Genomic DNA, 27,922 nt, shown 5'->3' with positions numbered 1-27,922 from the left:
TGCTTATTATTTTTTTAATCTTTGGATCTGGAATTCCTTCTTTATAACTCATAATCTTAATGAACATTATCTGATATCAATAATTAGATAACATGTTGAAAATTTACAAGTATCAACTTTGCAAATTAGATAGGTACTCCTATTAATTTTGAAAATGAATCATCCTTGTTGATATCTTCCTTTTTCCGGTACTTGTCGTGAATACAATATGAATCATAGCCTCGTAATTTGTTTAGTCGTTACTTTATTTTATTTTCGCTCGTCTTAGAAAAATCCGTTTTTGTAGAAATCAGAAATTTTGCCGTCGATTTTGTACGGAGACAACTTTGAATTTTTTTCAATTTACGTGTTTGTGTTTTTGTGTTTTTATTTATTTACCTAATTGTGATTGTTCAAATGTTTGTTGTTATAATATGACTAACCTGCAAAATATTCAACATTTATTAACGTACTTAATGGAGCGCAAGATTTTTTTACCCCATTGGCTACGACCCTAGTTTATTGGGGATGCTTGATAGTTTTTGACGAAAGTTCAATGTAAACCATCCAAAAATAAAGACTATGAATCAATTCGAACGATTTTTTTTATGAACCTTCAATCTAAACAGTTTGAATCAAACCAACGCATATTTTGGTCCTTCAATCATTCAGCGAAATCAAATCAATCTATCAAATGTATTTTTTACTTTTTACCAATCAACCACCAAAATAAATAGAAAATTTGAGAAATGAAATAATGTTATCAAAAAGTACACCACTTACCTACTCACCGATGACCGTCCAAATTCCTTACCAAAAATTTTTGGGGCACCACAGTTATAATTCAAATCTTAGCCCGATACTGAGAAACATTTTTCAGTAGTTTTTTGAATTTTATAGTAAGCTTATGCGTGGGCGTTTTACTGGAAAGTTAAAAAATTGTGTTTAAGATAACGGTAGGTTTGATCAGTTTTAATTTTTTCCCAACAATTCGGAAATCTCCCTTTAAACAACTGGCAAGTGCTCCACTAAAACGTGATGATTCCTAACTTTTAGACAACTGCAATAATTTTACATTGTAATCATAATCTTATTTTAAACAATCCCTACCATCTTCCTGATAAAGCATAACTATTTGCGCATGACCACGTGTTATTCCTTTAACTCACGTGCGTACTAAAATAGGTACTTAAAATCCTTTTGTAGGAATCTCAAGGGCCTTTTTGATAAATCAGATCATTTTAATGAAAGTTATCTAAAACAGTAATGCGATAAATGTCTAAAAAGCTTATAAGAAGCGTCAAACGAATCTCAGCGTCGTAACAGTTTCATATACTCAAACTCAAAATGGACAAGCAAGAGCCAATCAAAGACAAATTTTTCATAACATACATCTTGTTCTATGCTTTGGGCACGGTGACTCTAATTCCTTCTCACTTTTTTACCACAGCAACTGATGTAAGTATTTAATTGTAAAAACTCATCTTTCTATTTCTTATAGTACTGGATGTACAAATTTCGAGATCCACTAAGCAATGTGAGCTATAATAGTGATAACAGAACTGGACTTCAAGCTGAATTTACAGCAGATTTTGCTGTAGATACAAATGTTAGCAATGCAGTTTTCATCATCATTAGTTTACTTTTTGTCAAGAAATCCACAGAGCAATTGAAAATCATCGGAGGACTTTGTGGGGCTGTACTAATATTCGGTTTGACTTGTATCTTTGTTAAAGTGGACACAGATTCTTGTAGGTAATAATCTGAGTGTTATAGTTCTTCCTAATCGTTGGATTTCAGGGCAGATGGGTTTTATGGTAACAAATCTAGTAACGGGTAGCCTTCTCACAGGTTGTTGTAGTCTTTTAATGGTAACAGTCTTCCAAATGGCACCAAAGTTCCCCTCGACTTACTTAGCGCTGATAGTCGTGGGACAAGCCATATGTGGTCTTTTGGCTGCGGTGGCCCAAATTATATCGCTAAGTGTCAATGACGACCCACAAGTCCAAGGAATGGTATATTTTGGTTTTGCGCTAGTTTTTGTAACTCTGACTTTGATACTATTTGTGGTTTGCTTAAAACAATGTCGGTTTTTCAAGCATCATTTCAAACAAGAACTCAAAAATCAAAATCTTAATATTAACAAAGCTACCATTATATCAATTGTTCAAAAACTAAAGTACTACGCCCTGGCAATTTTTGTATCAGGTGGTTGCACCGTGATGATACACCCTGGTTTGACCTCGCTGGTAAAGTCTGTAAACGCCGACAATGGTAACGATTGGAACAGTGAGTAGAACAAAACTAACCAGGATTTGTCACTTTCATTTTATTTCAGGTGTATATTTTCAGCCAGTGATCACATTCTTCATTTATTGTTTAGCAGATTTAGTTGCAAGACAAACTGCAGTTGTTCTAAAAAAGGTTACAAATAAGAAATCGCATGGTCAAATTTTTTAACGTTCAAATTTTAGCCCAAGAACGGTCTAATTCTTTTTGGGATAAGTTGCTTACGCGTGGCTCTCGTCCCTATGATTATGTTGTGTAATGCCCAACCGCGTACGCATATGTCTGTAGTCTTCAATGAGGATTACTATTACATTATCTTCATAATTATTTTTTCCTCCACGCACGGCTATATACTTAACGATTGTGTTTACTACATGTCAAAGTATGAATATCCAAAGAGCGAAGAATTGAATTATTTTTGTTTATTTTTTAGTGTTCCCACAGATGAAGAGAAACCACTTGCTACGTTATTGATAATGATATTTATGATTGTCAGTATGGCTCTTTGTTCGTTTGCAAGCACTGGATTAATAAAAGCCTTATAAGGAAACAAATCTCAACGGATGGTAACGTGACTCTGGACAAAGAACAAATCAAATGTTTCTATTTTTTATAAATGTATATTCCGTTGGTTTTATTTTATTATTGTATACAATGACTCGTTCAGTTCCATAGATCAGCAGTTATTACTGTCATATTGTGTTTCTAAAAAAGGATATAATTCTGATCGCTCTGTATATTCCTCCAGCGACATTTTATCCTTTTAATAGAATCTGACAAGCCCATAGTAAAATTACAAGACAAAATAAATGCAACTTATCTAAAAGGACGTTATGTTTTCTGACAATCAAATTCTAGACTCGTGAAACTATGTATAATTACTCAAGTTTACTTGAAAAAATAAGCGAGATGTCGATATCAGAAGATTGGCATATTTTAGTCATGAATTTTTGCAAATATTTGCAAATTTCGACTTTTGAAAAATATATGAACTATTTTTAATGTAAAAAAATCGCGAAAAGATCGATGCCGCATCTTAATATCTGTAATAGTTTCCGAGATATCGAGCACGAATTGTTTCGAACCTTCAAAAATTTGGCCCTCTGACGACAACCCAAAAATTCAAACGGCTATAACTCAGTTATTTGTTGACGAAAATTAAAAATTCTTAAAGCTTTGGATTCAGCGTGATATTCTGCATAAAGTGAGCTGAAATTTGTTTAATTTTCTTAATAAATAAACGAGGCATTGGACAAAAACTGTTTTGAAGAGACCACTTTGGAGTGATTTTCAATCACTGTTTTCAAGGTGAAAACAACGTTTATTACCTTTCTGTTTACATAAATCGAAAGAGAAGCTCGAGATCAATCTACTGGCCAAATTTGAGATCGATCGGACAAATAGTTTACGAGTTATGACCAATATTAAAAAAAATTGAAAAATTTTCATCGATTGAGTCGGAATTTTTTTTTGCGAAAAATTGACTATTGAATTTTGGGCTTTTGATAAAAATGTTTAAGGTAAAATGAGCCGAGAAAAAGAATGGCGCAAACCGCATCTCAACATCTCAAATAGTTTCTGAGATATTTAACTTTAAAAATTAGAAAAAATGAGGAAAAACGAAAATCAACTTTCGGAAATTTTGAACGGCCATCCTCAGTTATTTGTTGTCGGATCTGAATTTAAATCCCAGATTTGGAATCTGCGGAAAATTCTGCGTACACTGATGTATAATAACTTAAGTTTACTCAAAAAAATAAGCGAGATATCGATATCAGAAATTTGGCCATAGTTTTAGTCATGAATTTTTGCGAAAATTTGCAAATTTCGACTGTAGAAAAATCAAAGAACTGTTTCTTATGTAAAAAATCGCGAGAAAAACGATGGCGCAAACCGAATCTTAATATCTAAATTGGTTTCCGAGCTATCAAACACGAATTGTTTTGAACCTTCAAAAATTTGGCCCTCTGGCGACAACCCAAAATTTCAAACGGTCAACACTCGGTTATTTGTTGACAAATATTAAAAAATTATCTTGTTTTTAAATTCAGCGTAAAATTCTGCGTAAAATGAGACCCAACTTCGTTGAGTTTGCTTAATAAATAAACGAGGTATTAGCCAAAACTGTTTTGAAAACATCATTTTAGGGCGATTTTCAATCAATGTTTTCAAACTGAAAACGACTATTAATGGCATTGAATTTACATCGGTCGAAAGAGGAGGTCAAAATCTATCTACTGGCCAAATTTGAGATCTATCGGACAAATAGTTTACGAGTTATGGCCAAAAATAAAAAAAATGAAAAATTTTCATCGTTTGAGTCGCAATTTTTTTTCGCGAAAAATCGACTATCAAATTTTGGGCTTTTGAGAACATTTTCTAACGTAAAATGAGCCGAGAAAAAGAATGGCGCAAACCGCATCTCAACATCTCAAATAGTTTCCGAGATATTTAACTTTAAAAATTAGGAAAAATGAGAAAAAATGAAAATCAACTTTCCGAAACTTTGAACGGCCATACCTCAGTTATTTGATGTCAGATCTGAATTTAAATCCCAGATTTGGAATCTGCGGAAAATTCTGCGTACACTGATGTATAATAACTTAAGTTTACTCAAAAAAATAAGCGAGATATCGATATCAGAAATTTGGCCATAGTTTTAGTCATGAATTTTTGCGAAAATTTGCAAATTTCGACTGTAGAAAAACCAAAGAACTATTTCTTATGTAATAAATCGCGAGAAAAACAATGCCGCAAACCGCATTTCAATATCTGAAACAGTTTCCGAGACATCGAGCACGAACTGTTTTGAACCTTCAAAAATTTCGCCCTCTGGCGACAACCCAAAAATTCTAACGGTCATAACTCGGTTGTTTGTTGACAAATATTAAAAAATTATCATGTTTTTAAATTCAGCGTAAAATTCTGCGTAAAATGAGACCCAAATTTGTTGAGTTTGCTTAATAAATAAACGAGGTATTAGCCAAAACTGTTTTGAAGACGTCATTTTAGGGTAATTTTCAATCAATGTTTTCAAAATGAAAAAGACGTTTAATAGCTTTGAATTATACATCAGTCGAAAGAGGAGCTCGAAATCTATCTACTGGCTAAATTTGAAATCGATCGGACCAATAGTTTACAAGCTATAGCCAAAAATAAAAAAAATGAAAAATTTTCATCGTTTGAGTCGGAATTTTTTTTCGCGAAAAATCGACTATCGAATTTTGGGCTTTTGATAACATTCTCTAACGTAAAATGAGCCGAGAAAAAGAATGGCGCAAACCGCATCTCAATATCTCAAATAGTTTCCGAGATATTTAACTTTAAAAATTACGAAAAATTAGGAAAAATGAAAATCAACTTTTCGAAACTTTGATCGGCCATACCTCAGTTATTTATTGTCGAATCTGAATTTAAATTCCAGATTTGGAATCTGCGGAAAATTTTGCGTACACTGATGGATAATAAAAGATTACATTTGGGGTCAACGCGAGAAAATCCATACAAGCCTAAGGAAATCACTAAAAATATTCATTTTTGAACTTGATTTTTTATTATTTTACATTTGTATGCGATTACTAATCATTATTTTTGAATTAAAAAGACTCTCATATTTAGAAAAAAAAGTGTTGATTGTATTTTATAATAAAATTATGAAAAACTCCATCTAAGTCTTGAAAATTTGAAAAAGTGCTCTTGTCTCAGTTTTTTGAATTTATAAAAACTTTTTGCATGGGCATTTTACTGTAAAACTTTAAAAACAGGTAAGATAGAAAGGCGGTTTGATGAGTTCTAATTTTTTACCAAAATCTCCCTTGAAACACCTGATATAATACCTGGAAGTACTTCGCCAAAACGTGATGACTCCTAACTGCAATAATTTTACATTGTAATCATAATCTTATTGTGAGCAATCCCCACTACCTTCCTGATATATCATAAAGCGCATGAAGAGCACTTCAGTTATTCTAAACAAACCTTATCTATACCAATTAGATAACTATTTGAAATGCTTTAAAAAGCGCCAAACAAATCTCGAAAATACATTCGCAACACTACCACCCCAAAATGGAGAAGCAAGAGAATACTCAAACGCTCAAAGACAAATTTTATTTGACTTATATTTTTTTCTACGCTTTGGGAACTGTAACTGTTATTCAGGGCAGCTTCTTCACCACAGCGACTGATGTAAGTTTTTTTTTACTTAAATTTCTATTTTAGTTTTATTTTTACAGTATTGGATGTACAAACTTCGAGACCCACTAAGCAATGAGAGCTATAACAGTGACAACAGAACCGAACTCCAAGCTACATTTACTGCAAATTTTTCAATATGTACAAACGTCAGCAATGCAGTTTTTATGATAATTGGGTTAATTTGTCTGAAGAAGTCCACAATACAAATTAAAATGTTTGTAGCCCTTTGTGCGTGTGTCCTCCTATTTTTCTTGACTTGTATTTTCGTAAAAGTGGACACAGATTCATGTAAGTTCGAATTTTAATAGTGTGAACGTATTTTGATCTTGGGATTTCAGGGCAGATGAGTTTTATGGCGATAACTCTAACAACAGGCTGTATTCTCGCCGGTAATATTTATTTTTTTTATTTCGGGGCATCTAAACTTCATTTTCAGGTTGTTGTAGTATTTTAATAGTATCAGTCTTCCAATTAGCATCAAAATTCCCCTCAAGTTGCTTGGCGGTAATAATCGTAGGACAATCAATATGTGGACTGATAGCAGCTGTAGCCCAAATTATTTCTCTAAGTGTCAATGACGACCCAGTGATCCAAGGAATAGTGTATTTTTGTTTCGCACTGTTTCTTGTCACTTCTACTTTCATATTATATCTGTTCTGCTTGAAAGGAAATCAGTTTTTCAAACACCATTTGAATAAGGAACTTGAAAACAAAAATATAAAAATTAACAAAGAAATCATGAAGTCAATAATGAAGAAACTGAAATATTATTTACTGGCTATGTTCATATCAGGTGGGTCCACAGTAATGATTCATCCTGGTTTGGCCTCTCTAGTAAAGTCTGTAAACGCAGACAATGGTAATGACTGGAACAGTAAGTAGAACTAAACAAGTAATTACCGAATTGGTTATTTTTTTTAATTTTTAGGTGTATATTTCGGGCCATTTGTCACATTTTTCCTTAATTGTTTAGTAGACCTCATTGGAAGACAAACTGCGGTGATTCTAAGAAAGGTAACAAAATGACGTAGTCGATTTTTCTTAACTTATTGTTTTAGCCCAGTAACGGATTAGTTCTTCTTGGTATCAGTTGTATACGTGTGGTTCTTATTCCTTTGATTATGTTATGTAATGCGCAACCACGCAACCATATGTCTGTCGTCTTCGACGAAGATTTCTATTACATTATTTTTATAATTATTCTAGCCTTCACACACGGACTAATTTTGAACCTTTGTGTCTACTACATGACTAAGTATGAAACATTCCAGGAAGCGAAGAACGAAATTATTATTTTTTATTTTTCAGTATTCCCACAGACGAAGAGAAGCCCTTGGCTATGTTAGTTATTATGATATTTATGATTATTAGTATGGCTGCTTGTTCGTTTTTGGGCCCTGTATTAGTAAAAGCCTTATAAATAATAAGGAAATATTGTTAATAAATTATTGACCTACAAGCATTTGAGTTTTATTATTATTGTACGTTTATGAAGATTTGAACTTTCAAGAAAATTTATGTGGCAATTACTTACTTAATTTTCGGAATAAGTTTCGATATTAATCTTACTTGGGATCATTTAAAACACTTTAAATGCAAATTGCAAATTTGACGGCTTCAAAATATTTATGCCTTTTTAAATTTAAATTTCTACGCAAGAAAAAAAAGCAAAAGTAATGCCTAAGTAATGAGAAATTAATAAAAAACAAAGATATTGTACTTGTGTATACGTAAATATTAGCTTTCAAGGATTAATTTACCAACGACGAATTTTACGGAAACGGTTCAGGAACCAATTGCTGAGAGCAATATTGTAATAGGTCAAAGCCATAACTTCACTAAAGCGTTTGGCGAACTTTATATCTCTAGCTGATTCGCGCAGTTTTATTATTGTATACAATGACTCGTTAAATATCTAAGTCATCATGATCAGCAAATATTGCCTCTCTCGATGAAATCGGATAGCGCAAGCGTCGATTCAAAAATTCGTTAAAATCGAAATTTGACCTTTTTTTCTGTTTTTTCTTTTGGTAATGAAAACGCGAAAATGTTGAAATTACAAAAAAAAAGTCGCTCTGTATATTTTCTTGGCGATATTTTGTACTTTTGCTAGATTCTACCAGAATCCTAATGTAAAAACTGCTATTTCTGTCTAGCTGACAAGACTCAAAAAGAGAAAAAAACTTTGAAAACCGTCAATTAAATCAGCTGAGCTTGAATTTAAGCTCTTCTAGATCTTTATAGCACTTTTATATTCCCAAATGGGCGGCCGTAGCCAAGGGGGACACCGGTTGCCTCTCAAAAAAGTATAGGTAATAATACTAATCGGTATTTCGGGTTTTATGCATTTTTTTGGTAATTTTAAGGTAAATGTAATTTTCTGGTCCATAATACTGTAATTTCGGACAGTAAAAAATTTTGGTTTGTGCTGCAAATTATTCTCTGCTTGGCCAAAAAAATAATTTAATTTAATTTAATGATTCTAACAATTTATAAAAATTTTGTCTGCATTCGACGAAATCTACTCTCTAGAAACTCTCTAGAATTCGAATTCCAAGGGATCGGACACCAATTTCGAATTATCGAGTAGTTTGATTTAGCAAAAATTATGAGTTTTTTTTTAAATCAAAGAATTTTTAACTAAGGAGAAAAATGAAATTAAAAAATAAATATAGAAAAATAATTAAAACGATCGATTCGCCAAATACTCATGCCAAAATACAACAAGAATTTTTACTACTTCTTGGAAAAATTGGAATTATAGAGCTGTGAAAAAATCTATTCAAATTATCAAACGTCATTTGTTCTCTTTGTTGTCGTCTCTATCAAGAAAAATTTTTTTTGCGAGTAGTAAATTCACAGGTTTTTTTTTTTATTTGAATTATTCAAGAGACCGACTTTTATTTAGTTCGCAAAAACAAAAATTTTGAATTATATGAAGTCTCGACTGAGTAGTACATATTTTGGAAAGTTATGAAGAAAATTTTACAATGTAACGGATTTGGTTTCAATTAATGGAAATTTCTACTCAATTCAGTTAAATTATGTAAAATTTATTCAGAATTTGTCAATTTTTGTGATTATGACATTTAAGATGCATTCTATTTTAATTTTTGTATCATACATATAAGGCTACATCGAATTAAATGTATCAAGCAAAAGAGCCCATCAAAATTCACAAATATGCAGAATTTGAACGGAATTATGTGCCTCTTTGAATTAGAGATTCCCATTCATTACATACAGTGTGTCTACGGATAATCTGAGATAAACTAAAATCTTTGTATTAAAAGATTTACTACATTTTTTATAAAAAATTCTGCTTGTCGAAATATCTGAGAAAGCATCAGCAGATTTGAGCTAAATAAATAAAAGTGTCAAATTAATTTTGAATGGTCCTCGCATATTTTATTTTAGCATTTTAGCGGTTTCCACGATTTTACGAAATACCATTTGTATGCTGATACATGTGTCAACATCAAGCAAACGTAATCAAAGCCTTGAGATAAGATAACTTAATATTTCAATGCTCATTTCATTACCGAACAGATAAACATTCTTAAAAAATCAGGTAACTAATTTTTTTCTATCTTTAATTAGTGTTAAACCGAGACAATATTGTTTACACGTAACTATTAAACATAAAATTCTTCTCACTGCATTACGTGGCATTAGCGCAAATTAACATCAAAGATTTCTCAACTCCTGTCACAATTTTGATATTGATATCCAATATTACAACAGCAAAGCTTGTAAAATCGTCGTCATAACCGTTACTAAGCGATGAAATAAGTATTTTGCGTCGACATAATGGTGGTATCAAATTTCTACAATGCCCACCACCATAAGACCCGATTCTTGGAAGTAAAAAGGCCGCGATCAGATTCCTTCCCTTTTGAATTATTTCAATCCATTTCTGTAGACCAGGTGGTAATATTTACGGTAACAGAACTGTTTTCATAAGCAAGTGTCATATCATAATTTGATCTTTTCACGTGTAAATCGTAAATAAACACAGGCGTGGCATTTCTGGCCATCAAGCGGTCAAAATGGGGTTAAATTATCATACCTTTCTCTGATGTTATCCACTGATAGGTGTGAAAAAATTCTGGGAAAATCCTTGTCCTCCAGTTTCGGTATTGTTCAGGCGTACGAAATCGCAACAATTATGATCATTTATTATGATGATTTATTCCAAGAAACTGTTTGTAATTAATAGTGGCTGGTCAACAGGAGTGGTTCTTCCTGAAGAGGCGCCACGGAAATCGAATCGATTATTCTAAACAGAAACAAAGTCGGAGCTTTAACCGAGCGTGCGAACTTGGCAGAGTTCAGAGTTCATATCGGAAGATCAAGATGGTCGAAGATCGTATCAGCTCACGGTGAAGATGCTGAAGAATTTAAGACCACGGGGTAGCGTTCCAGATTTTGGCTTAATTAAGGATTTTGTAAGAACGTGTTATCTGCAATCTGAGGAAAAAAGAATACATTTGCATCAGTTTAAACGCTCTTTACCATAAACAAGTGTCATTGTTAATGGAGAAATAGTCTGTGGGTTGGGCGTGCTGTTGCATATCTTGAGATTTATAAGTGATAATAAAGGAATATGATGGCGTGACCCTTTCATCAATACATCATTAAAGAAAACGTTTTGTTTGGAGGAATTCTCCCCTTGCTGTTAAATAGACCATCTGCTCTGGACACGGGTGGTTGCTTGCGACCGTTGCAACTTTTATAGAGGGCGAACTTTTCGTTTGCAGAAAGGAGTGAAAAAACTCTCCCTGTGTAATTCCATACAATTAAGCAGTAAATCATGGTACTGCTGGAGGAGTCCCATCCTTGGCCAGTAATTTAAATGCAAATTGTAAAGCAAATTGCATATCATTATATGTCAAAAACTGAGTTAATGAAGAAGTTGAATCAATTAAAATTGTGAGTCCGAGCTTGCTTCAAAAACTGTAATTATTCTTCCGGTAGATAAGTCTGGAAATTATGGAACCCAACGGAATGTCTGCAGCAGCGGCTGTCATTTATATAAATCAAGATGAGCCCTTAATATATCGCATTACTCCAAGTGTGAGATTACCAACATTCTTCTCTCCAAACAAATGATTTATGAGGTGTTCCTCCTATCGAAAAAATTAAACCCGTCTCAGCAGCTAGCTATGTTTGGATCGCTTCACGGCTTCGTTTATTCAATTCGGAATCAAATAAATCAAAAAAAAATAATCTGAAACCAGAGACGCAGCATCCGTACGATTTTATAAATTCGCCGCTGAAATGATTTATTGCAGAATAATTTCCTAGACAAGGGCTAAAAATGGTATTTTTTACAGTTATTATAGATAACTTCCTTGCAATGAAATATTTCAGGATGTTCAACATTTCAGACTTTCATCTTGAGAAATCTCGTGTCAGTTAATAATTTAATTACCCATAAACGAAGTACCCTCCTCTCCCATTAATCTACCTCGCCTGTAAAATGACGTCCATTTAATTATTCCTTCGCCTTAAAAAGACAAGTTTGCGCTGATTGTAAACGATCATTCCGGTGATTATGTTACACCGTTCAGTAATAATCCAGAAGAAACAATATCGTAAAGTAAATTTGTTACGATTTATCAATTTAATTGCGTAACTAACTTGATTTCATTCCAGTGGATACTTCATCGGATTTGATTCAAATGTAAAATTGCAAAATCGCTTCTCCAATTAAGGAAATTATTACTTTCTAACGAGAAATGTCTCATTATTTTGTAACTGCAGAAAAATGGATATCATCAATTATTACCGTTCCGATCGGTTCCGTATTGATTGAAATATGCGCTCTTCTTGTAAGATACATCTTCAACCTGATGTTATAAAAAATGATTTTCTTTCAAGATAAATTGCCGAAAAGAATTCGAGGTGAGGCAGACGTTGCCAAAACATAATCATCTTTTAGCTACCGTGTTGTGTTGAAAGAGATGCAATTAAAACCGGAATTTATGACTTGGATGAGCGAGATAATTGTAATAATCTAAGCTCTTACATCACATTTCCAACTTAACCTTGACGATAAGAAGAAGTTCGAGACCTCATCCATAGTGCTCCGGCTTGTTCTTTTGTCCTGTCACATATGGTAATAAATTCACGTCAAGGACGCACTAGAATTTCGACTGACAGGTCAATTTCGACATTTTTAGACACGCAAATCTGTATTTTTGTTATTAGCTCTCATCAACTTTCACAAATGCCAAAACTGACGACTTTGTAACCCTACACCACCGTGGAGTAACAATTAAACACCTGTTCTTGGAAACAAGAGGAAAGGAGGAAACATACGTCAAAGCGTGACAAGAGGGTTCGTCGCTTGCTGCAGCGTCGAGATCTCGGGTGTTGGAGTCTCCAATGCCATTCATCAGTTTAATAAATTATTGGCGATGTTTTTTTAGTTTTCAGGACTTTAAATTTAGAAAGTTGATGCACCAAAAGCTGTTCAAAATTTATAGCAATAAAAAATTCTAGTTCTTGCACTTTGGAAAATTTCATAGTTCAAATGAAATTTCTAGGACATCTCAATTTTGCCATTACGAGCAAGCGAAAAAATGCCGAAGCAAATAATTCAAATTCAAAATTGCTTTGTGGACAATAAAATAAATGTCGAAGACAGACATAAATTTCAGTTGTATAAGTCGACGTAAACGTTTCCTGTTTCAATAAAATTTGTACGTATGTATCTAAGTACACTCCTTGAAACATAAAACAAATCACGATTTTGTGGTTGAAACCTAATAGAACAGTCATAAATTCCACTCATTTGTAATTAAAAAGTCGGTAATTGCAGCGATTCGCGTCCTCTTATAATTCCGTTTACCTTCGTCGTGCCATTATAAAGTAAAATCTAACCTTTCGCCCAATATTCGGTAAAACGAGTAAACATATAAATTTGATAAATGATTGTTTTGCTATGCAAGCCTTACCGAAATTTCCAAGAAACGTAACACATTTAAATAAAAAACGAATTCCGACCATTGCCCTTAGAAGAATTCCGTGGAGTAAACACCACAAAACCTTGTGTAAAAATCGTTAAATTATTCAAATAGATTCAAACTCTATTAACCCAATCAATCATTTCCATTGTCATAAAACCAATCTGAGCCAATGTCAAAGTCGCGCTAAATATTCTAAAAACTTTCAATGTATCCGAAACACAATAAATTACTAGTTTGCGCGAGTAAAAAGTTAAATGCCTGTAGCAAACATCTGTTCTGGCAGATTTCTAAACAAACAACAAATTCGTGACTATTTACGTAAACGCCGGCGATCCATTGTTCAATTTTCCCTTTTTCTTCGCTACACGCTCTTAACCACACCAAATCGATTCGATTGATTGACAAGTGCATTCTATTGTGAAAAAATCCGAGTCATCTCGGAATAAAGTACAGTAGCATTCGCCCTCTGTGCAGCTTTCGTGGTTCCATTCACTGGAGATGGGATCATTTTCTTGTCTGCTAAACAAACCACCACTTAACATTGTTTCCTGAAAGCGTTTTATCCAGAATCACATCCGTTTAAGAATAAAGGATTGAGAAACGTAGGATTATCGCAGCAGAATATCGAGTCAATGAATGGACTTATCAATCAATCTCTCTAATGAATTATTAAAGGAACACGTTCAATTATGTGTTGTTACAAAATATTACGCCTACAAACACTTGCGATTACGCCTTACAGTTAACATAGTTATTAATGAAAATTGTATCCACGTGACTCCAGAGGGGGTAATTTCAAAAGTCCCAACAACTGTATTTCCAAGTTGCGTGAACTAAAATAATAGTTTCGCTGTCGCTATTTTATCTTCGCATTGTGTTCATTTCCCAAAGAATGAAAATAATGTAACTGTACTATAATAATAATAGTCACTTTTCGGGACTCACCTTCAGGAGACGTGGTCTAATCCCCAAAAAAAACACACAATAAACAAAAAAATCCGTGCGTTGTTATTTAATTCTTCGCGGACTGAGAGTTCTTCGTTCACGTGCAAGATCGGTTCGCGCAAGACTAACGAGCTTTTGGACTGGGCCGCTACAAGAACCGTCGGTGCGTGCCACACTGGAGGGGAACCTGGGACTCCCTAATTTTCTTTACAAGCCATGTGCTTAGCGACTTTTACACCTAAACACATGGAATGTTTAAAACACGTGTTTATTTTCGATCCGCGCTTTATCGGACCGGAAATAAACACTTGCCGACTTCAAAAGGAGCGCGCTGGAATTGGGTAACAGAAAAGCGTTTCAACCACAAATTGTTTATTGTAACCAAACGAATTATATAAACCGTAAAAACCCCTCCCGGTAAATGCGTAATTAGGTACTTGATCCCGCGTGTGTGTTTATTTTTTATCTTTCTTTGCTTGTTGTTGACGTCGTTTATTTGCTATGTACACAGTCCAGAAAAATCCGACGAGGTTGACAATGAAGACTCGCAACTGAAAAGTAGTTAGTGCGTGGTATAGGCAACCAATTATACACTCACCATGGGAGGTACAACACTGAGGTTTATCAACTGGATTATAGTCAAATATTTCCAACTGGAGGAGAGAACAATCCAGTATAAGCTCTGAAGTTGTTCTACGGCAGCATCATGACTTTTGCCCTCCAATCGAGCCAGAATATACAACGTAAACGCTTGGTACAAAGGTGAATAAATCAGTCTCTCCAAAAACAATTTTTTGACGACGGGAAAGGCGGCTTCTTCAGGCACAACATTTTCAAGCCATGTGTAAAAATAGTGTGGAACTGTACCCCCAAATAACAGTCTACAACAACGTACAACAGTAGAAAGACAACAAGTTGTGCTACAATTACCCAAAAATTCCATAAGCTAAAAGACTCTGGTGGTTTAATACTTTATTACCAGCGATACACTGAGAGGCATAATTACCAGCCGTGGCAATTACACAGCTAAAAATTAACTGTGATAACGATAATAATAGTTTTGTAAATATTTTACTTACCAAGTAACTGCTTTTGTTCGAATTGGATGATTAAAGAGCTGTTCAAAATAGAAACCTAAGGCATTAAAAAGAGGTTTTGACAGGACCATTTTTCTTGTATTTAAACAATAATCGCGAATTACAAATTACGTCGGTGTTATCGAAAGAGCAGGTTAAAAGTCAACAACTGTTTTTGAGGTAATGCGCATTCGTGATGGGGGGACGCGCGCAGCATTCGCACTAGTTCGAATTGTCAATTCACACTTTTTGATATTTTATCTTTTAATTATTTATTTATTAATTTTTTATTATGGCTACAGATATGGTTATTTAAGATAAAATTTCAAAAAGTCATTCGATTTGCATAAGTGGCGTAAATACGAGCTTACGTGTATTTTAAAAGAAACGAAGTTCATTAAGACTTTGTTACCATGTATCTTACAACGTTTTATCTACGATTATTCTCCATTTTTAATTCATACAAAAGCTAATTAGAAATCGGCTGAGTTCACTAAACGACTAAACTCCGAAAAACTTTATGGCAAAAAATCTCAAAACCTGTTAAAAGAAATGGTGTTACTTTTTTTAAAAAACTATGATTTAAACGTTTCGAGAATAAAAGCCGATTAAAAATCTAGAAATTACTTTTGAGGTCAGCAAGCTTATCGCCAGTCCTTGAGATATTAAAAAAATATGCTTGAAACGTTATTAGTATGCTACAAAAACACAATGAAACGTGCAGATAAGGTGAATTATATTAGCAGTTTATTAATAAAATTAGTCAACGTATAAAAAAACAAAGTCTTATTTTGAAGACAATTGTAAAAACTAGAAGTGTTATCTTTTCGGACTCAGTTATTGTTATTCTAATTTGTCACTAAAATTATCGCTGCATAATAATTTATAAAATAATCCATTTCGGTCATTCTTAAGTATCGAAGGACTGTTAAATTGAACCATCTCACTGTCATCCAACACCATAATCCGGTCACAACAAGACAGTATCTTCAGATTCTGTGTTACGACTAGAAGTGTAGACTCTCTAAGAGTTGTTTCGATTATTTTTACCACTATATTTTCAGTATCTTTGTCAGTATTTTTAAGAAAATCGTCCAAAAGGACAATCCTCTTCTTTTCTACTATTACTCTAGCTAGTTGTAATTTCTGTTTGTAGCAAATATTGTCAACGAGATAAGTATCACAGATGTTAACATCCAAACCCCAAACAAACTTCTTCAAATTAACAAGCTCCAAAGCAGTCCAAAGGTCATCGTTTGAAAACTTGTTATACGGATCTAAATTTTCTCTGATTGTACCTTTCAATATAACAACTTCTTCTGATACTGCAGAAATGACTGAGCGAACACCATCCAAAGACAATATATTGGTATTAACACCACTAATACTGATTCTTCCGGTGGATTTGGTAACACCCATTAAAGCAGAAATCAAAGACGATTTTCCGGCTGTGTTCCTACCAACAACTCCAATTTTTTCTTTCGGCTTAACTATAAAATTTAAGTTCTTTAAAACTGGTCTTCTCAGACTATCGTAGGTTAACGAGACATTTTGAAATAGAATTTGTCCCGATATTGGCCAAGTTTCGAACTCGACTCCACGACGTTCTTGCCGCGTTTCAGTTACCTCCAGAAGCCGTTCTGTGGAAGTCATGTAATTTTCGAGTTCCGCCCATTTCAAGAGAGCTGTGTTTAGAATTTCAACAACGAGAAGACTTTGAAAGAGTGTCAAGCTTATGGTACAACTTTGATCATTATTGAAACCCACTACAAGCAGTCTGCTGATGACCACCCCTACAAAAATTGAAGAAGTCCATCTAGCAACCAAACAGAACGCTCTTGTTGTGCACAAATATGTAAAAGAAGCAGAAATATGCGAGTCTAGACGAGTTTCAAACTCCTCCAGTAGTCTAGATTCAGATCCGTGAGCTTTGATGGTCGTAATGCCATCCAAAGTAGAGTTAAAATGCTCGACAACTGCGGTTCTACCTGAAAGACGAAGTTAGTTTTGCTCTCACACGACTGTTCTTACTAGAAGCTTCCAGTCTTTTAAAGTGGCGTCCGACGCAAACGTATATTCTTCTCAAAGCCATTAGTATGAAAACTAAAAGTGTTAGAGGAGGCAAAAGTATGATCTGCACCCGCACTATTAAGATTGTCGCGGAAAGTATTGGTACCACCATCTATAATATAATCTAAGTTTAAACTAAGTTGTGGCTCCCACATTTCACTTACCTTGAAGAGATCGCAAAATAAGAAAAGAAGAATTTCATCGGTGTTCAACAAATCTCTCGACATCTTATTTAAAACATTTCCGATTGATAAATTAAAGAAATGGTAATCAGCACCAAAGAGGGCATTAGTGATGATATCGTACATAGTAACTGAGGCTCTTTTGGCGAAACTTAAAAAAGCGACACCAAAGGATAAAGTGACGACCAATTGAACCAACAGTAAGAAGATCACTATCCCAATAATGTTTCTTCTTTGATTTAACAATATTTCCACGTCCATTTTCGTGTGCGCGATTTTTTCTTCATTACCAGACCTAAAGCTTTAATATTATCAAATTACCACAACACTAAATTGTTTACCAGAAAAAAATCGACTGCTCGATGAGCATTGTGACTACTGGAATGGAAAACAAGAGAAAAGTTGTTGTTACAAAGAGGGCAAAACCGCCCCCACACCACCACCACCATTTGTACACGCTGCAGCTTACAGGACCTGTTTTTCTACACTCGTGTGTGCTTTTTTCAGGAGGCAATAACTTCGATTTTTCATTAATGTCGTCTTCAAAATCAGTGGGGTCACTTCGGGGTGTTAATTCCTTTAAAATAGTTTTCGTTACACAAACTTCACCATCATCGAGAGCAACGGTTTGAAATTTTGCAAAGAGATTTGTGTGTTGAGTCACTAGAATTACCAGCTTGTTATGGAGAAGTTTCGATATACTTTTACTGATAATGTGTTGTCTCACTAACGGATCCAAAGAAGCTAAAGGATCATCCAGGATATAAATATCACTATCTTTGTAAAGAGCTCGTGCTAAGTCAATTCTGACTCTTTGACTTTTGCTTAGATTTGTACCGACAGTGTGGTCTCCATGTCCAAACTCTTGGAAATCGTTTTCTAAGTCACAGGCCTCCACTACTTGGTTATACCTCCTTTCGTTAAAGATCTCTCCAAAGACTATATTTTGGCGAAGGGTCCCAGGAAACACCCACGGCGTTTGGGACGAGTAAGACACTTCACCCTCTACTAAAATCGTCCCTTTACTCAACTCACACTCTCCAAGAATCGTTTTTAACAGGACAGTTTTTCCACCACCCACAGGGCCTGTTACTAACACCACTCCACTGTTAAACTCGAAATTAATATCATGCAAAATCTGTTCTTTCTTAATTGTGACTTTGACCTCCTTCATTACAACTTTTGAACCTCTTGAACGTAAAATTGGAGGTGATTCTTTGATTCCCATGAATTTATCAATGCGGTCAAGGGTTGGTCCAGCTTGAGCGAAATCAGATAGCGCTAGAGGAATGACAACGGTCAGTAAACAACCAACGCTTCGATACGTCTCAAGGAGAAAAAACACAAAATCTGAAGAAATCTCTTTGCCAAACGCTATAAACATCGTCAGAAGAACAAAAAATGTAGCAAAAATCCACACAAAGCCATTGACGTAGATGATGAACTTGAGAAAAAATATTTGATGAGTTAGGTGTATTTCGTTTCTGAAAATAATATCTAAAGTGTTTGGATTATCGATTGATGTTAAGTTATACAATCGGATGTCGTGGAGCTTCGTCGTGAAAAATTTTTCCCAACCGTTCATTTTTACCACCTTGAGACTTGTAAGAGCTTCGTTGGTAGTCTGGAGGCGAGAATCTGTTTCTTTGAGTATTTTTTCTTTCATGTGCGCACATTTCAGTGCCAAACTAACTAAAAATGAAAGAAAGTTAAAATTCCCGGTGGTCGATCTAAATACTCTGTTTTGGTAGCAATACTACGACAACGATGGTGGTAAGAACCAGCACTCCCACTCTTTGGAAGAGAACATAAAATAGAATAAACGTCTGAAAGATGCTGGTCCAAATCTCATTTGCATTCCTTATGCAAATTTCAATGTTGTTTACATCTTTAGTTATGAGGGTCATGACTTCTCCCGTTGAAGTACTTTCAAGCGCGAAAGATGACAGTTTTAAGATTTTCCGATAAAAAAGCGCAGTCATGGAGGCTCGGACTTGAAGCTCTAGATTCATTAATTTGAAAATGTACCATTGGTCGTACCAGGAAGTACCAATAGTCAGAAGGACGATAGAAAACCCGTACAAACCAGCGGCACTGTTTGTGGAGTCCGTTTGGTTTGGTGAAAAGAAGGAAGCGAAGGATTCGACGAGAAAGGGACGAACAATTCTAGAAAAATAAAAGTAGTGCCAAACTTCAAAAAGGTACTTACATTAAAGAGGTCTTCACAATGACCTGAGTAAGTCCCAGCAAAAAATAACACAAGCCATAAGTGCGTAGGAAAACTCGAAGTACTGTGGATTTCCTTTTCGTCCACAACTTTTCAAAGTTATCGGCGAGTTTCTTGCATTTCAAACTTAAGGGTACCTCGTGCGGTACTTCATTCTCTAGATTTCTGTCGTACCCATTCCGAAAGAAACTCGTAGTGTATCTATTCACTCAAAAGTAGATAAAACGAGACTAATTTTATACATACAAGAAAAACAACTGTGAGAAGAAGTTTGCGGTTTCTTGTGGATGACATCTTCGTGTGGTTTTGGGCAGGTGGTTCATTGTACTCGCGTAAGTTGCGCGTAATACGTTGCTTTGCTATGTAGAGCAGAACAAATAACCTTCAAGTACACTGCATTATCTACAGAATAGTTAATAACGTGAAAAACTGATAATGGCGTCAAAAAGAAACAGGAAACAATAACAAGGAATTATTTTTTTTATTATTGAAAAATCAGATCTTAGCAAGATGGACAACATGGAGTGCAGCAAGGAGCACAGCAAGGGGGGCAGCAAACTTGCGGGCACTGCACTAAGACACAAGGCTGCGGACAGCAAGGCACACAGAGAGGGGCACAAGGGCAAGGGCAAGGTGGTGCACAAGGGCACACTTGTACTGGAACACAACACGTTGTGGGGGCACAAGGGGGGCACATTGGACTGCAGCAAGACATTTTGAGGATATAAAGTCACTGGGAATTTTGAATAGCGGCCGAAAAAATTGCAAAATTTTCTGAAGTACTTTGTTTACAAGTATCCTAGGGGATACCCTCCATGGATAACTCCCAAAAAACTGTTTTGCATGAAATAAAACCTCAAGCGTCATCAGAATTTTTTATTTAAATTTTGAATTTTTTTTTTATTATTTGTAAGTGATACACGTTTTTTTTCAGGAAGCACTGTATTTAGATCACATCACAAACAATTTAGACAAAAGATCCGAAAATATTGTAGGCATGCTTGAGTGGGCAACATCTCAGAGGGTTCGGCTAACAGCATTTTTTAGAGGAGCAGCAGGGTGTTGGGCAGCATGGGGCACATGGGGCGCAGCAGGGCACAACACATGGTACGTAAACGCATGGTGCTGGGCAGCAACAGGGAACGCAGCAAGGCGTGCAACAAGGCGTGCAGCATGGAGAACAACAGGAACCGCAAGGAGATGGGCAGCAAGACATTTTGGTCTGTTTTAATTGGGAAAAGCACTGAGAATTTTGAAAATGGGACTGAACGCGACTGAAGATTTTCTTAAAATGTTATTGACTGAGCGTTGTTAGGGTGATCGAATTTTTGTTTCACAGCCCCTCGGTTTTTCGGAGATTTTTTTATAAAAAATTTTGAACGCTCTCATTGTTGATTTGAAAAGGCCCCAATTCAATTCTAGTTCATACAAATATAATAATTGGTAGTTACAAACAGAAAGAAATTTAATAAAAAAATATTGATTTTTCCAAATGTCATTTTTAAAATTTTGTACCGAAAAGAATGACAGCTAACTTCATTATATTTGTGTTGTCAAAACGCGGGAAAGTGCAAAAAGAATTCGCGGCGTACTTCACACGGCAACATTATTAAAATCAACGACACCGAAAATCAAATCAAATTTTAATGTGAAATCCCGTGAACTGTTTTAGTGAAATGCATTAAGGTCAATGATTTGGTCGTTTAAATGGTGAGTTCCCTGTTCCGCTGTTCAACTTTCCCCTAACACTGTTCCGATTTTGCTCGTTGAAATTGTGAAATTTTGGCGTGGAAAAAGATTGGGACACGTTTATTTAAAGTAATTCTGCGGTATTTCGCAAGAAAATCGCCGCCTAGCAGTCATGAGAGCTTCTCGTCAACGGTGTCATAACCTCACTTTGGTGTTGTAGGCTGTTTGCTTCCATGCAGACATTGTGTGATGGAGTCAAGTGAAGACCGCTCTGTCAGTTCCCCGACAGTCGCGGTGTCGTCTAGTCCCGAAATTCTAAGTCCTGGAGGAAAAAGTCGCTATGGTAGAAGTCGGCGCCCGAAAATTTCTCGGGACTTCTACAATACTGATCAGGTTGTTATTGAGGAGAAGCCTGCACAGCGCCTCTCTCCAACGAGACTAAACCAGTCACCGAAGTCCCCTGTTGAAAGAGAGCTGGTCTTTGAGATGAGTAGTGAATTTACCAAACTTGATGATTTGGAAATGAAGGTAGCCAACAATTTCAAAGCTAATCTACAGAGGGGCTTGGATGACACCATCAAAGAACGGAAGTTTTTCAAGAGCATGCTTGAAAGCAAAACTGAAAATAATGTAGTTGATGTAACCAAAGTATTGAAACTGATTACCACAAAACCAGCAGTTGTGGAGCTGTGTGAGACAAAAACAACACCAAAATCTATTTTAAAAACGTATTCTAATAGAAGGAAGCCACCACATGACAATGATTGTTTTATTGTTGAAAGTTTTGGATTACCAGATGAGCCAATCATTCCTATTAAAAGCCCAACAAGGATTGAAAGGAACAACAAAATTGATGTTGGTATGAACTGTGAAAATGATGTGAACTTGATAAACCCTTGGGGTTTTGAAGAACTAGACCCTGTCCCTCTGTATGCCAGTGAGCCTGTTTTAACAAAGGATGAAACTCATTACAGTCGCGGTGGTGTGCTTGACCTGTTGTCTTATAATGAGTTAATGAGCGACAAAGTTGAAGTAGACAAAGTATTTGATTGTCAGGACGACACCAATTTTGAAAAGTCACGAATTCCTGCCCTGGGAGTTCCTAATTCAAAAACCCAAAAGCAGGCGCAGAAAGTCATTCCAAAGAAGTTTCAGGAATTAGAACACACTAAACTTAACCAGTCAAAGTCTCAAGCTAACTTACAAGAGAAAAGCAAACCCAAGAGACTAAACAAATCACCTAAGAGGAAGTTTGTTGGTGATCACTCTTCTAGAATTTTAAGGTCCAAAGTCGACAATAATAACGAAGTTAAAACAGACACGTTACCATCAACATCACAGACTAGAGTCATAAATCCTGTTAAAATATCCAGAGATCTATGCAAATCACAAGTCAGGGTAATTCTTAATCCCTTATCATGTGCTCAGGAATCTCAAGAACAGCCGAATTTAGTGAGAAATCCTTTCAAGATAAAGAGCCAAAAGGAGAGTATATCTCCTAAAATTAAACAAATTTCTGTAACGGAAGCTCTGTTAAAACCATATTCAAAAGCTCTCAAGAGAAGTGATAAGAGGTCGCCCCAGAAAATTGTAGAAATAAAAGAGGAGATTGATATTAAAGACATTAAACTAGGTGAGGATAAAAAATTCCTTCTCATTATATTAACACTATTTTGCAGAACCTATAGACTTCCAAGTGGGGGATTTGGTGTGGGCCAAAATTGGAACGCATCCTTACTGGCCCTGCATGGTCACTGAGGAGCCTCTGACTCAAATCCACAAGAAACTTGGTAAGAAAACTAATTTATATTTAGCAAGAAATTAATTTCCCTCTTTTAGTGGTGAATCGCACGCAGCCAGTGTACCACGTCCGATTCTTCGGTGACAGAGGTCGGAGATCCTGGGTGACCCAGCAGTATTTGATATTATATTACGGAAGAGATGACTTGGATCGTTTGGCCAAAGCCCTCACAGCAGAAGTATTATTATTAAACTAAACAAACAAAATAATTAAATCCGTCTCGTTTTCAGAATAAAGTCAAAGCATCGTATATAAAAGAATCCTACATTGTAAAACCCCCAAAGTTAGTTAAATGGCAGTTTGGTGTTAATGAGGCGGAGAGTCTAAAATACAGATCAGTCCAAGAACGTTTAGATTACTTTTTTGACACGTACGACTGTAAACGCGCAAAGAAAGAACCTTTGGACGAATTGAAAGTAAAGAAAGAAGTTTTAGATGATTTTCCAGAAGGTGTGGGCAAGAAGAGGACTAGACTTTCTGAAGATCTTGGCTTGTTTACTAAGAAAATTAAAATTGATGAAGTTGTCATCAAAGACGAAGTTCCGGAAGTTGTCGAAGTTGACACAAAGGACAGTGATGAAGTACAACAAGAGAACAAACCGATTTCAACACGTATTAACCCACAGGAACGCAGGAAGCTCCCGAGAAGACTATGCAATGGTAGCTCTCGGGACAATTCAACAGAGGAACCCGTCACTCCAAGTCGCAAGAAATCCAAACAAGACGAAGAAGTCAGAACGATTTTGATTGAAGGAACTCCTTCTCCAGAGAAGCGGACTCGTTCAAACAAGAAAGAGGATTCCTCTCTTCACACCATAGATCTGACCGAGGAGCACCCTAAAATTCGTAAAAAATTTATTCGAGAAGAAGAGTTCTCAAACGAGGCTCTAGAAGCACGCAAAAAACTACGCAGCAGTAGAAACGAGTCTATAGAAATCGTACATGAAACTAATAAAGATGTTGATGTACCGAAAATTACAAAGAGAGACTCAACGGAAGAGAACTTTTTGCAGGAACAGGAAGAGAAAGAATCGAAAGTTCTCAATAAGAGGCATCAAATTCCTGGCGAATACTCCAATTCGGACACTGACTCGAAATTTAGCGATAATAGTTCAGTACCAGTTTCTTTAAAGTCGCAAGCAGCGATGTATAGACGTAATAATATTTTTAGAGGCATTCCCAAGGAAAAAGTTTGCCAGGTCTGCGAGCAAGGGGGCGAAATTTTCAAATGTAAGGGCTCATGCAATGGGGTTTATCACTACACGTGCGCGCAAAGTCTGGTTAAAACGGAGGAAATCATAGAAGTCAAAGACACAGAGGACGAAATTATAGACCTAGACAAGGGTAAGTTCAATTCCTTCATTTTGCTTAATAAAATTTAATATTTTTTGTGTGATCCGGAATTAATAAATTTACAACTTTTAGGTACCGAACAAACTAACGTGGAGATCATCTCTGTCGGCTCCAAGAAGCCCTTGCCGAATTTGGGCGACTCCCCCAACTACAAAGGAATGACATTGGCCGAGAAAATCGACTTGCGCATGAAAGAAATTATGAAGAAGTTTGATTACCAGTCGGTGTACGCGGAATCTACAGATTCCAGCAGCGAGGAGCTTTTCCTGGACGAATCCTTCGAAAAACTCCAAAGTCCATCGAAACTATCATTGACTGTAACGCAAAAACCAACTAAAAAAGAAGTACCAATCATAAAACACGTCACTGCAGACAACATTAGCTACATCTGCGTAACTAACGAGAAACCCAAAGACGAAAACATTGCCGAACAAATTGAAGATGGTTTAAAAAACCTCAAATGCGCGAGGTGCTCAACTGGGGAAACCCCAAACTGTTTGGCTTGTAACAAAGAAGAGTCACCAACTGGTTCCAAGTTCCGCCAAAAGTGTTCATTGCATCAATGCGGGAAGTACTATCATCCTGAATGTTTAAAAGCTTGGCCACAGACTCAGTGGTCGCTGATTCAAAGAACTAAAGACAAACAATCCGATGCGCAATACGATACTTTCGTGTGCCCCAGTCATGTCTGCCACACCTGCATTTCAGATGATCCTCATACTGCCAATTCTCGCGTAACAAGTGACAAAGTGGTCAAATGTCTTCGATGTCCAGCAACATACCATTCCAGCAATTTCTGTGTTCCTGCAGCTACCGACATCCTGAGCTCGTCTCAAATTATTTGTCCGAGACACTTCTACAAAGACAAGTCACGGAAACGGATGCAACAGACTATTAATACAAATTGGTGCTTCATCTGTTCCAAAGGCGGCAATTTGATTTGTTGTGAAACGTGCCCAACTAGCGTCCACATTGAGTGTCTGCCTGGGGACCTCAACAAAGATGACACTTTCTTCTGCGAAGATTGCCAGTCGGGACGTCTACCATTATACGATGAGATTGTGTGGGTGAAATTGGGGACTTATAGATGGTGGCCGGCTGTTATACTCTTCCCTAATGAGATTCCAGAGAATGTCCGGAATATTGCACACAACAAAGGCGAGTTTGTGGTGAAGTTCTTCGGGACATACAACCACTATTGGGTGTCCCGAGGAAGAACCTTTCTATTCCAAGAAGGGGATAAGGGTCATTCCAATTCATCGAGAAATAGGGTGGATAATGCCTTCGTCAAAGCCATCGGAGAAGCTGCAGCCGCTCATGAATTAAAGAAACGTAAGTGATTGATGTGTTTTGGGGCGTCTACAGAACTCCTTTACAGAATTTAAACTAACTATGGTGGCTGAAAAGAAGAACGATCTGAAACCGCCTCCGTACATCCGAATCAAAGTTAATAAACCCGTGGGTAATGTGAGATTATTCTTTGACGGTAACACCAGTAATACGACATCGTGTGACTGTGATCCTAACCAGCCGCATCCTTGTGGCCCCGACAGCGATTGTCTTAACAGGTGAGTGCTAAACAAATCCCCAACAAGACATTTATCGCTTTGTTTAGATTACTACTTACTGAATGCAACCCCGATGTGTGTCCCGCCGGCGAACGCTGCAACAACCAACGTTTCGAAAAACGGGAATACCCACCTCTGGTGCCCCATCGCACTTCAGTCCGCGGTTGGGGTCTCAAAACTCTCGCTCCCATTCGCAAAGGTCAATTCGTGATTGAATACGTTGGCGAGCTCATAGACGAGCAAGAATATCAGCGGCGCATTCAAAAAATGCACGAGCAGAAAGAAGAGAACTACTATTTCTTAACAATCGATAAAGACCGAATGTTGGACGCTGGCCCCAAAGGAAATGTGGCTCGTTTCATGAACCATTCCTGTCAACCAAATTGTGAGACACAGAAATGGACAGTCAATGGCGACACCAGAGTTGGACTTTTCGCTAATTGTGATATTCCCGCGGATACAGAACTGACATTTAACTACAATCTTGAATGTATAGGAAAAGAGAAGAAGATGTGTAAATGTGGCGCCCCCAATTGCAGTGGTTTCATCGGAGTGAAAGTCAAACCGGTGAGTCTCTCGTAGTTTTTCCACAACTCATTGTTTTCTTTAGGATGCTCCTCCGAAGAAATCAACCAAACCTCCAAAGAAGAAGAAGGTGACGACAACCGATGTGATCATAATCGAAGATCCTTGCTTTATTTGCGGAAAAATGGGAGACGTTGGTGCTTGTAATAATAAGATGTGTACAAAGTATTATCATTTAGGATGCGTAAACTTGGAGTCGTGGCCTGATGGTATAATGCACACCCTCTAACTAAACCAATCTAGATTTGATTTCTTTTAGGCGGAAAATGGGTGTGTTCGTGGCACAACTGCAACATTTGTTCCAAACGCACCTTCAGATGTTGCGTGAAGTGTGTAAATTCTTACTGTCCCTCACATTCCCAAGGAAATGTTCGGTACGATAAATCGTTGGGATTTGTCTGTTCTGATCACGACCAGGTAAGTCATATTTATGTTAAGTAGTTTTTTATTGTCGTTTATAGATGAAGGAGACTATTGAGGTTCCAAAAACAGACGAACTCGATTCCACGAATTTGAGTATGAGATTAAACGGTTGGAAAACGTCAACTCCACTAACAACGCCCAAAGACGAGAATTCAGCGTCGGTGGAGAAAAATAAAGCTAAGAGAGTTAAGAAGAGAGGAAAAAGGAGACTGTAACGGAGGTAGGTGTTAACAGTCATGTAAAAAATACTGCCAATTTATATTAAAAAATAAAAAAAACAAACTACATGAGTACCCCTGTGAAATATCTAAGTTGTAAATTGTTAGAGTAGTTTAGATGTTTTTTATAACACAGAATCACAACTTGATTTCGGATTATATAATATGTTTTAAAAATATTATAGAATCCTCATAATATGCTTTAGGTTTTATTTATTCCAGTGGTTGTTATCTCAAATTTAAGCTGTCTGAATAAAGTGTTTATATTAGTTAGTTTTTATATTTACCACTACGCAAGAAAACTTTTAAAGGTAATTACAACAGGAAATGTGGGAATAGTACGAAA

At 36.1% G+C, this 27,922-nt stretch overlaps 6 protein-coding genes across 7 annotated transcripts in view; 3 read left to right on the top strand and 3 right to left on the bottom strand.

Annotated features, from left to right (window-relative positions):
• sprt (PDZ domain-containing protein sprite) overlaps positions 1-14,541 on the bottom strand; it is a 29,284-nt gene extending 14,743 nt beyond the window's left edge. For both annotated transcript variants that reach the window (XM_088045813.1, XM_088045815.1), the window contains exon 1: positions 14,385-14,541. The gene's annotated coding sequence lies outside the window, so the exon portion shown is untranslated. The remainder of the gene's footprint in view (positions 1-14,384) is intronic.
• Positions 934-3,097, top strand: LOC148168708 (equilibrative nucleoside transporter 3-like). Its single transcript, XM_088045387.1, has 6 exons — positions 934-1,437; positions 1,481-1,730; positions 1,780-2,268; positions 2,318-2,403; positions 2,454-2,650; positions 2,702-3,097. Exons 1-6 carry the CDS (start codon positions 1,327-1,329, stop codon positions 2,811-2,813), a joined length of 1,245 nt encoding a protein of 414 aa, XP_087901513.1. The 5' UTR covers positions 934-1,326; the 3' UTR covers positions 2,814-3,097.
• Positions 6,256-7,885, top strand: LOC148168707 (equilibrative nucleoside transporter 3-like). Its single transcript, XM_088046240.1, has 7 exons — positions 6,256-6,456; positions 6,504-6,753; positions 6,804-6,854; positions 6,902-7,339; positions 7,394-7,479; positions 7,524-7,806; positions 7,872-7,885. Exons 1-7 carry the CDS (start codon positions 6,337-6,339, stop codon positions 7,883-7,885), a joined length of 1,242 nt encoding a protein of 413 aa, XP_087902366.1. The 5' UTR covers positions 6,256-6,336.
• A 198-nt stretch (positions 14,542-14,739) lies between the features above and the next one.
• LOC148168705 (peroxisomal membrane protein 2) lies at positions 14,740-15,677 on the bottom strand. Its single transcript, XM_088045479.1, has 4 exons — positions 15,464-15,677; positions 15,315-15,410; positions 14,983-15,265; positions 14,740-14,935 (listed from the first exon to the last, which is right to left on the bottom strand). The coding sequence occupies exons 1-4, from the start codon at positions 15,550-15,552 to the stop codon at positions 14,840-14,842; spliced, it is 564 nt and encodes a 187-aa protein (XP_087901605.1). The 5' UTR covers positions 15,553-15,677; the 3' UTR covers positions 14,740-14,839.
• A 276-nt stretch (positions 15,678-15,953) lies between these two features.
• Positions 15,954-20,391, bottom strand: LOC148168704 (ATP-binding cassette subfamily C member 4-like). The gene is made up of 11 exons (XM_088046238.1): positions 20,186-20,391; positions 19,922-20,140; positions 19,451-19,878; positions 19,248-19,404; positions 18,054-19,196; positions 17,695-18,007; positions 17,492-17,642; positions 16,336-17,448; positions 16,241-16,283; positions 16,088-16,158; positions 15,954-16,021 (listed from the first exon to the last, which is right to left on the bottom strand). The coding sequence occupies exons 1-11, from the start codon at positions 20,260-20,262 to the stop codon at positions 15,954-15,956; spliced, it is 3,783 nt and encodes a 1,260-aa protein (XP_087902364.1). The 5' UTR covers positions 20,263-20,391.
• Positions 20,392-21,483: 1,092 nt separating this feature from the next.
• Positions 21,484-27,845, top strand: NSD (Nuclear receptor binding SET domain protein). Its single transcript, XM_088044768.1, is given in 12 exon segments — positions 21,484-21,649; positions 21,849-23,261; positions 23,308-23,418; positions 23,468-23,607; positions 23,660-24,773; positions 24,855-26,114; positions 26,161-26,350; positions 26,398-26,917; positions 26,961-27,144; positions 27,195-27,352; positions 27,397-27,565; positions 27,568-27,845. Coding segments are annotated over 11 exon segments (5,286 nt in total). The 5' UTR covers positions 21,484-21,649; positions 21,849-21,877; the 3' UTR covers positions 27,624-27,845.
• Positions 27,846-27,922: the final 77 nt, after the last annotated feature.

This window comes from Gnatocerus cornutus, chromosome 9 (assembly GCF_029298725.1).
Source record: "Gnatocerus cornutus isolate USDA-ARS CGAHR chromosome 9, icGnaCorn1.1, whole genome shotgun sequence".
Lineage (NCBI taxonomy): Eukaryota > Metazoa > Arthropoda > Insecta > Coleoptera > Tenebrionidae > Gnatocerus > Gnatocerus cornutus.
The sequence above is the reverse complement of the archived record's forward strand: the minus strand, read 5'-3'. Positions and strand labels throughout refer to the sequence as shown.

What these genes read in the sequence shown, in the direction of transcription:
- LOC148168708 (XM_088045387.1), top strand. Translation starts at nt 1,327, where the DNA reads ATGGACAAGCAAGAGCCAATCAAAGACAAATTTTTCATAACATACATC. An exon ending in TTTTTACCACAGCAACTGAT is followed by an intron (nt 1,438 to 1,480) that starts GTAAGTATTTAA and finishes TATTTCTTATAG; the next exon opens with TACTGGATGTACAAATTTCG. An exon ending in CAATGGTAACGATTGGAACA is followed by an intron (nt 2,269 to 2,317) that starts GTGAGTAGAACA and finishes ATTTTATTTCAG; the next exon opens with GTGTATATTTTCAGCCAGTG.
- LOC148168707 (XM_088046240.1), top strand. Translation starts at nt 6,337, where the DNA reads ATGGAGAAGCAAGAGAATACTCAAACGCTCAAAGACAAATTTTATTTG. An exon ending in TCTTCACCACAGCGACTGAT is followed by an intron (nt 6,457 to 6,503) that starts GTAAGTTTTTTT and finishes TTATTTTTACAG; the next exon opens with TATTGGATGTACAAACTTCG. An exon ending in AACAGGCTGTATTCTCGCCG is followed by an intron (nt 6,855 to 6,901) that starts GTAATATTTATT and finishes CTTCATTTTCAG; the next exon opens with GTTGTTGTAGTATTTTAATA.
- LOC148168705 (XM_088045479.1), bottom strand. Translation starts at nt 15,552, where the DNA reads ATGGTCCTGTCAAAACCTCTTTTTAATGCCTTAGGTTTCTATTTTGAA. An exon ending in CGAACAAAAGCAGTTACTTG is followed by an intron (nt 15,411 to 15,463) that starts GTAAGTAAAATA and finishes GTTAATTTTTAG; the next exon opens with CTGTGTAATTGCCACGGCTG. An exon ending in TCAGTGTTGTACCTCCCATG is followed by an intron (nt 14,936 to 14,982) that starts GTGAGTGTATAA and finishes ACTACTTTTCAG; the next exon opens with TTGCGAGTCTTCATTGTCAA.
- LOC148168704 (XM_088046238.1), bottom strand. Translation starts at nt 20,262, where the DNA reads ATGAACCACCTGCCCAAAACCACACGAAGATGTCATCCACAAGAAACC. An exon ending in TTCTCACAGTTGTTTTTCTT is followed by an intron (nt 20,141 to 20,185) that starts GTATGTATAAAA and finishes TTGAGTGAATAG; the next exon opens with ATACACTACGAGTTTCTTTC. An exon ending in TAAAAGACTGGAAGCTTCTA is followed by an intron (nt 17,449 to 17,491) that starts GTAAGAACAGTC and finishes TTCGTCTTTCAG; the next exon opens with GTAGAACCGCAGTTGTCGAG.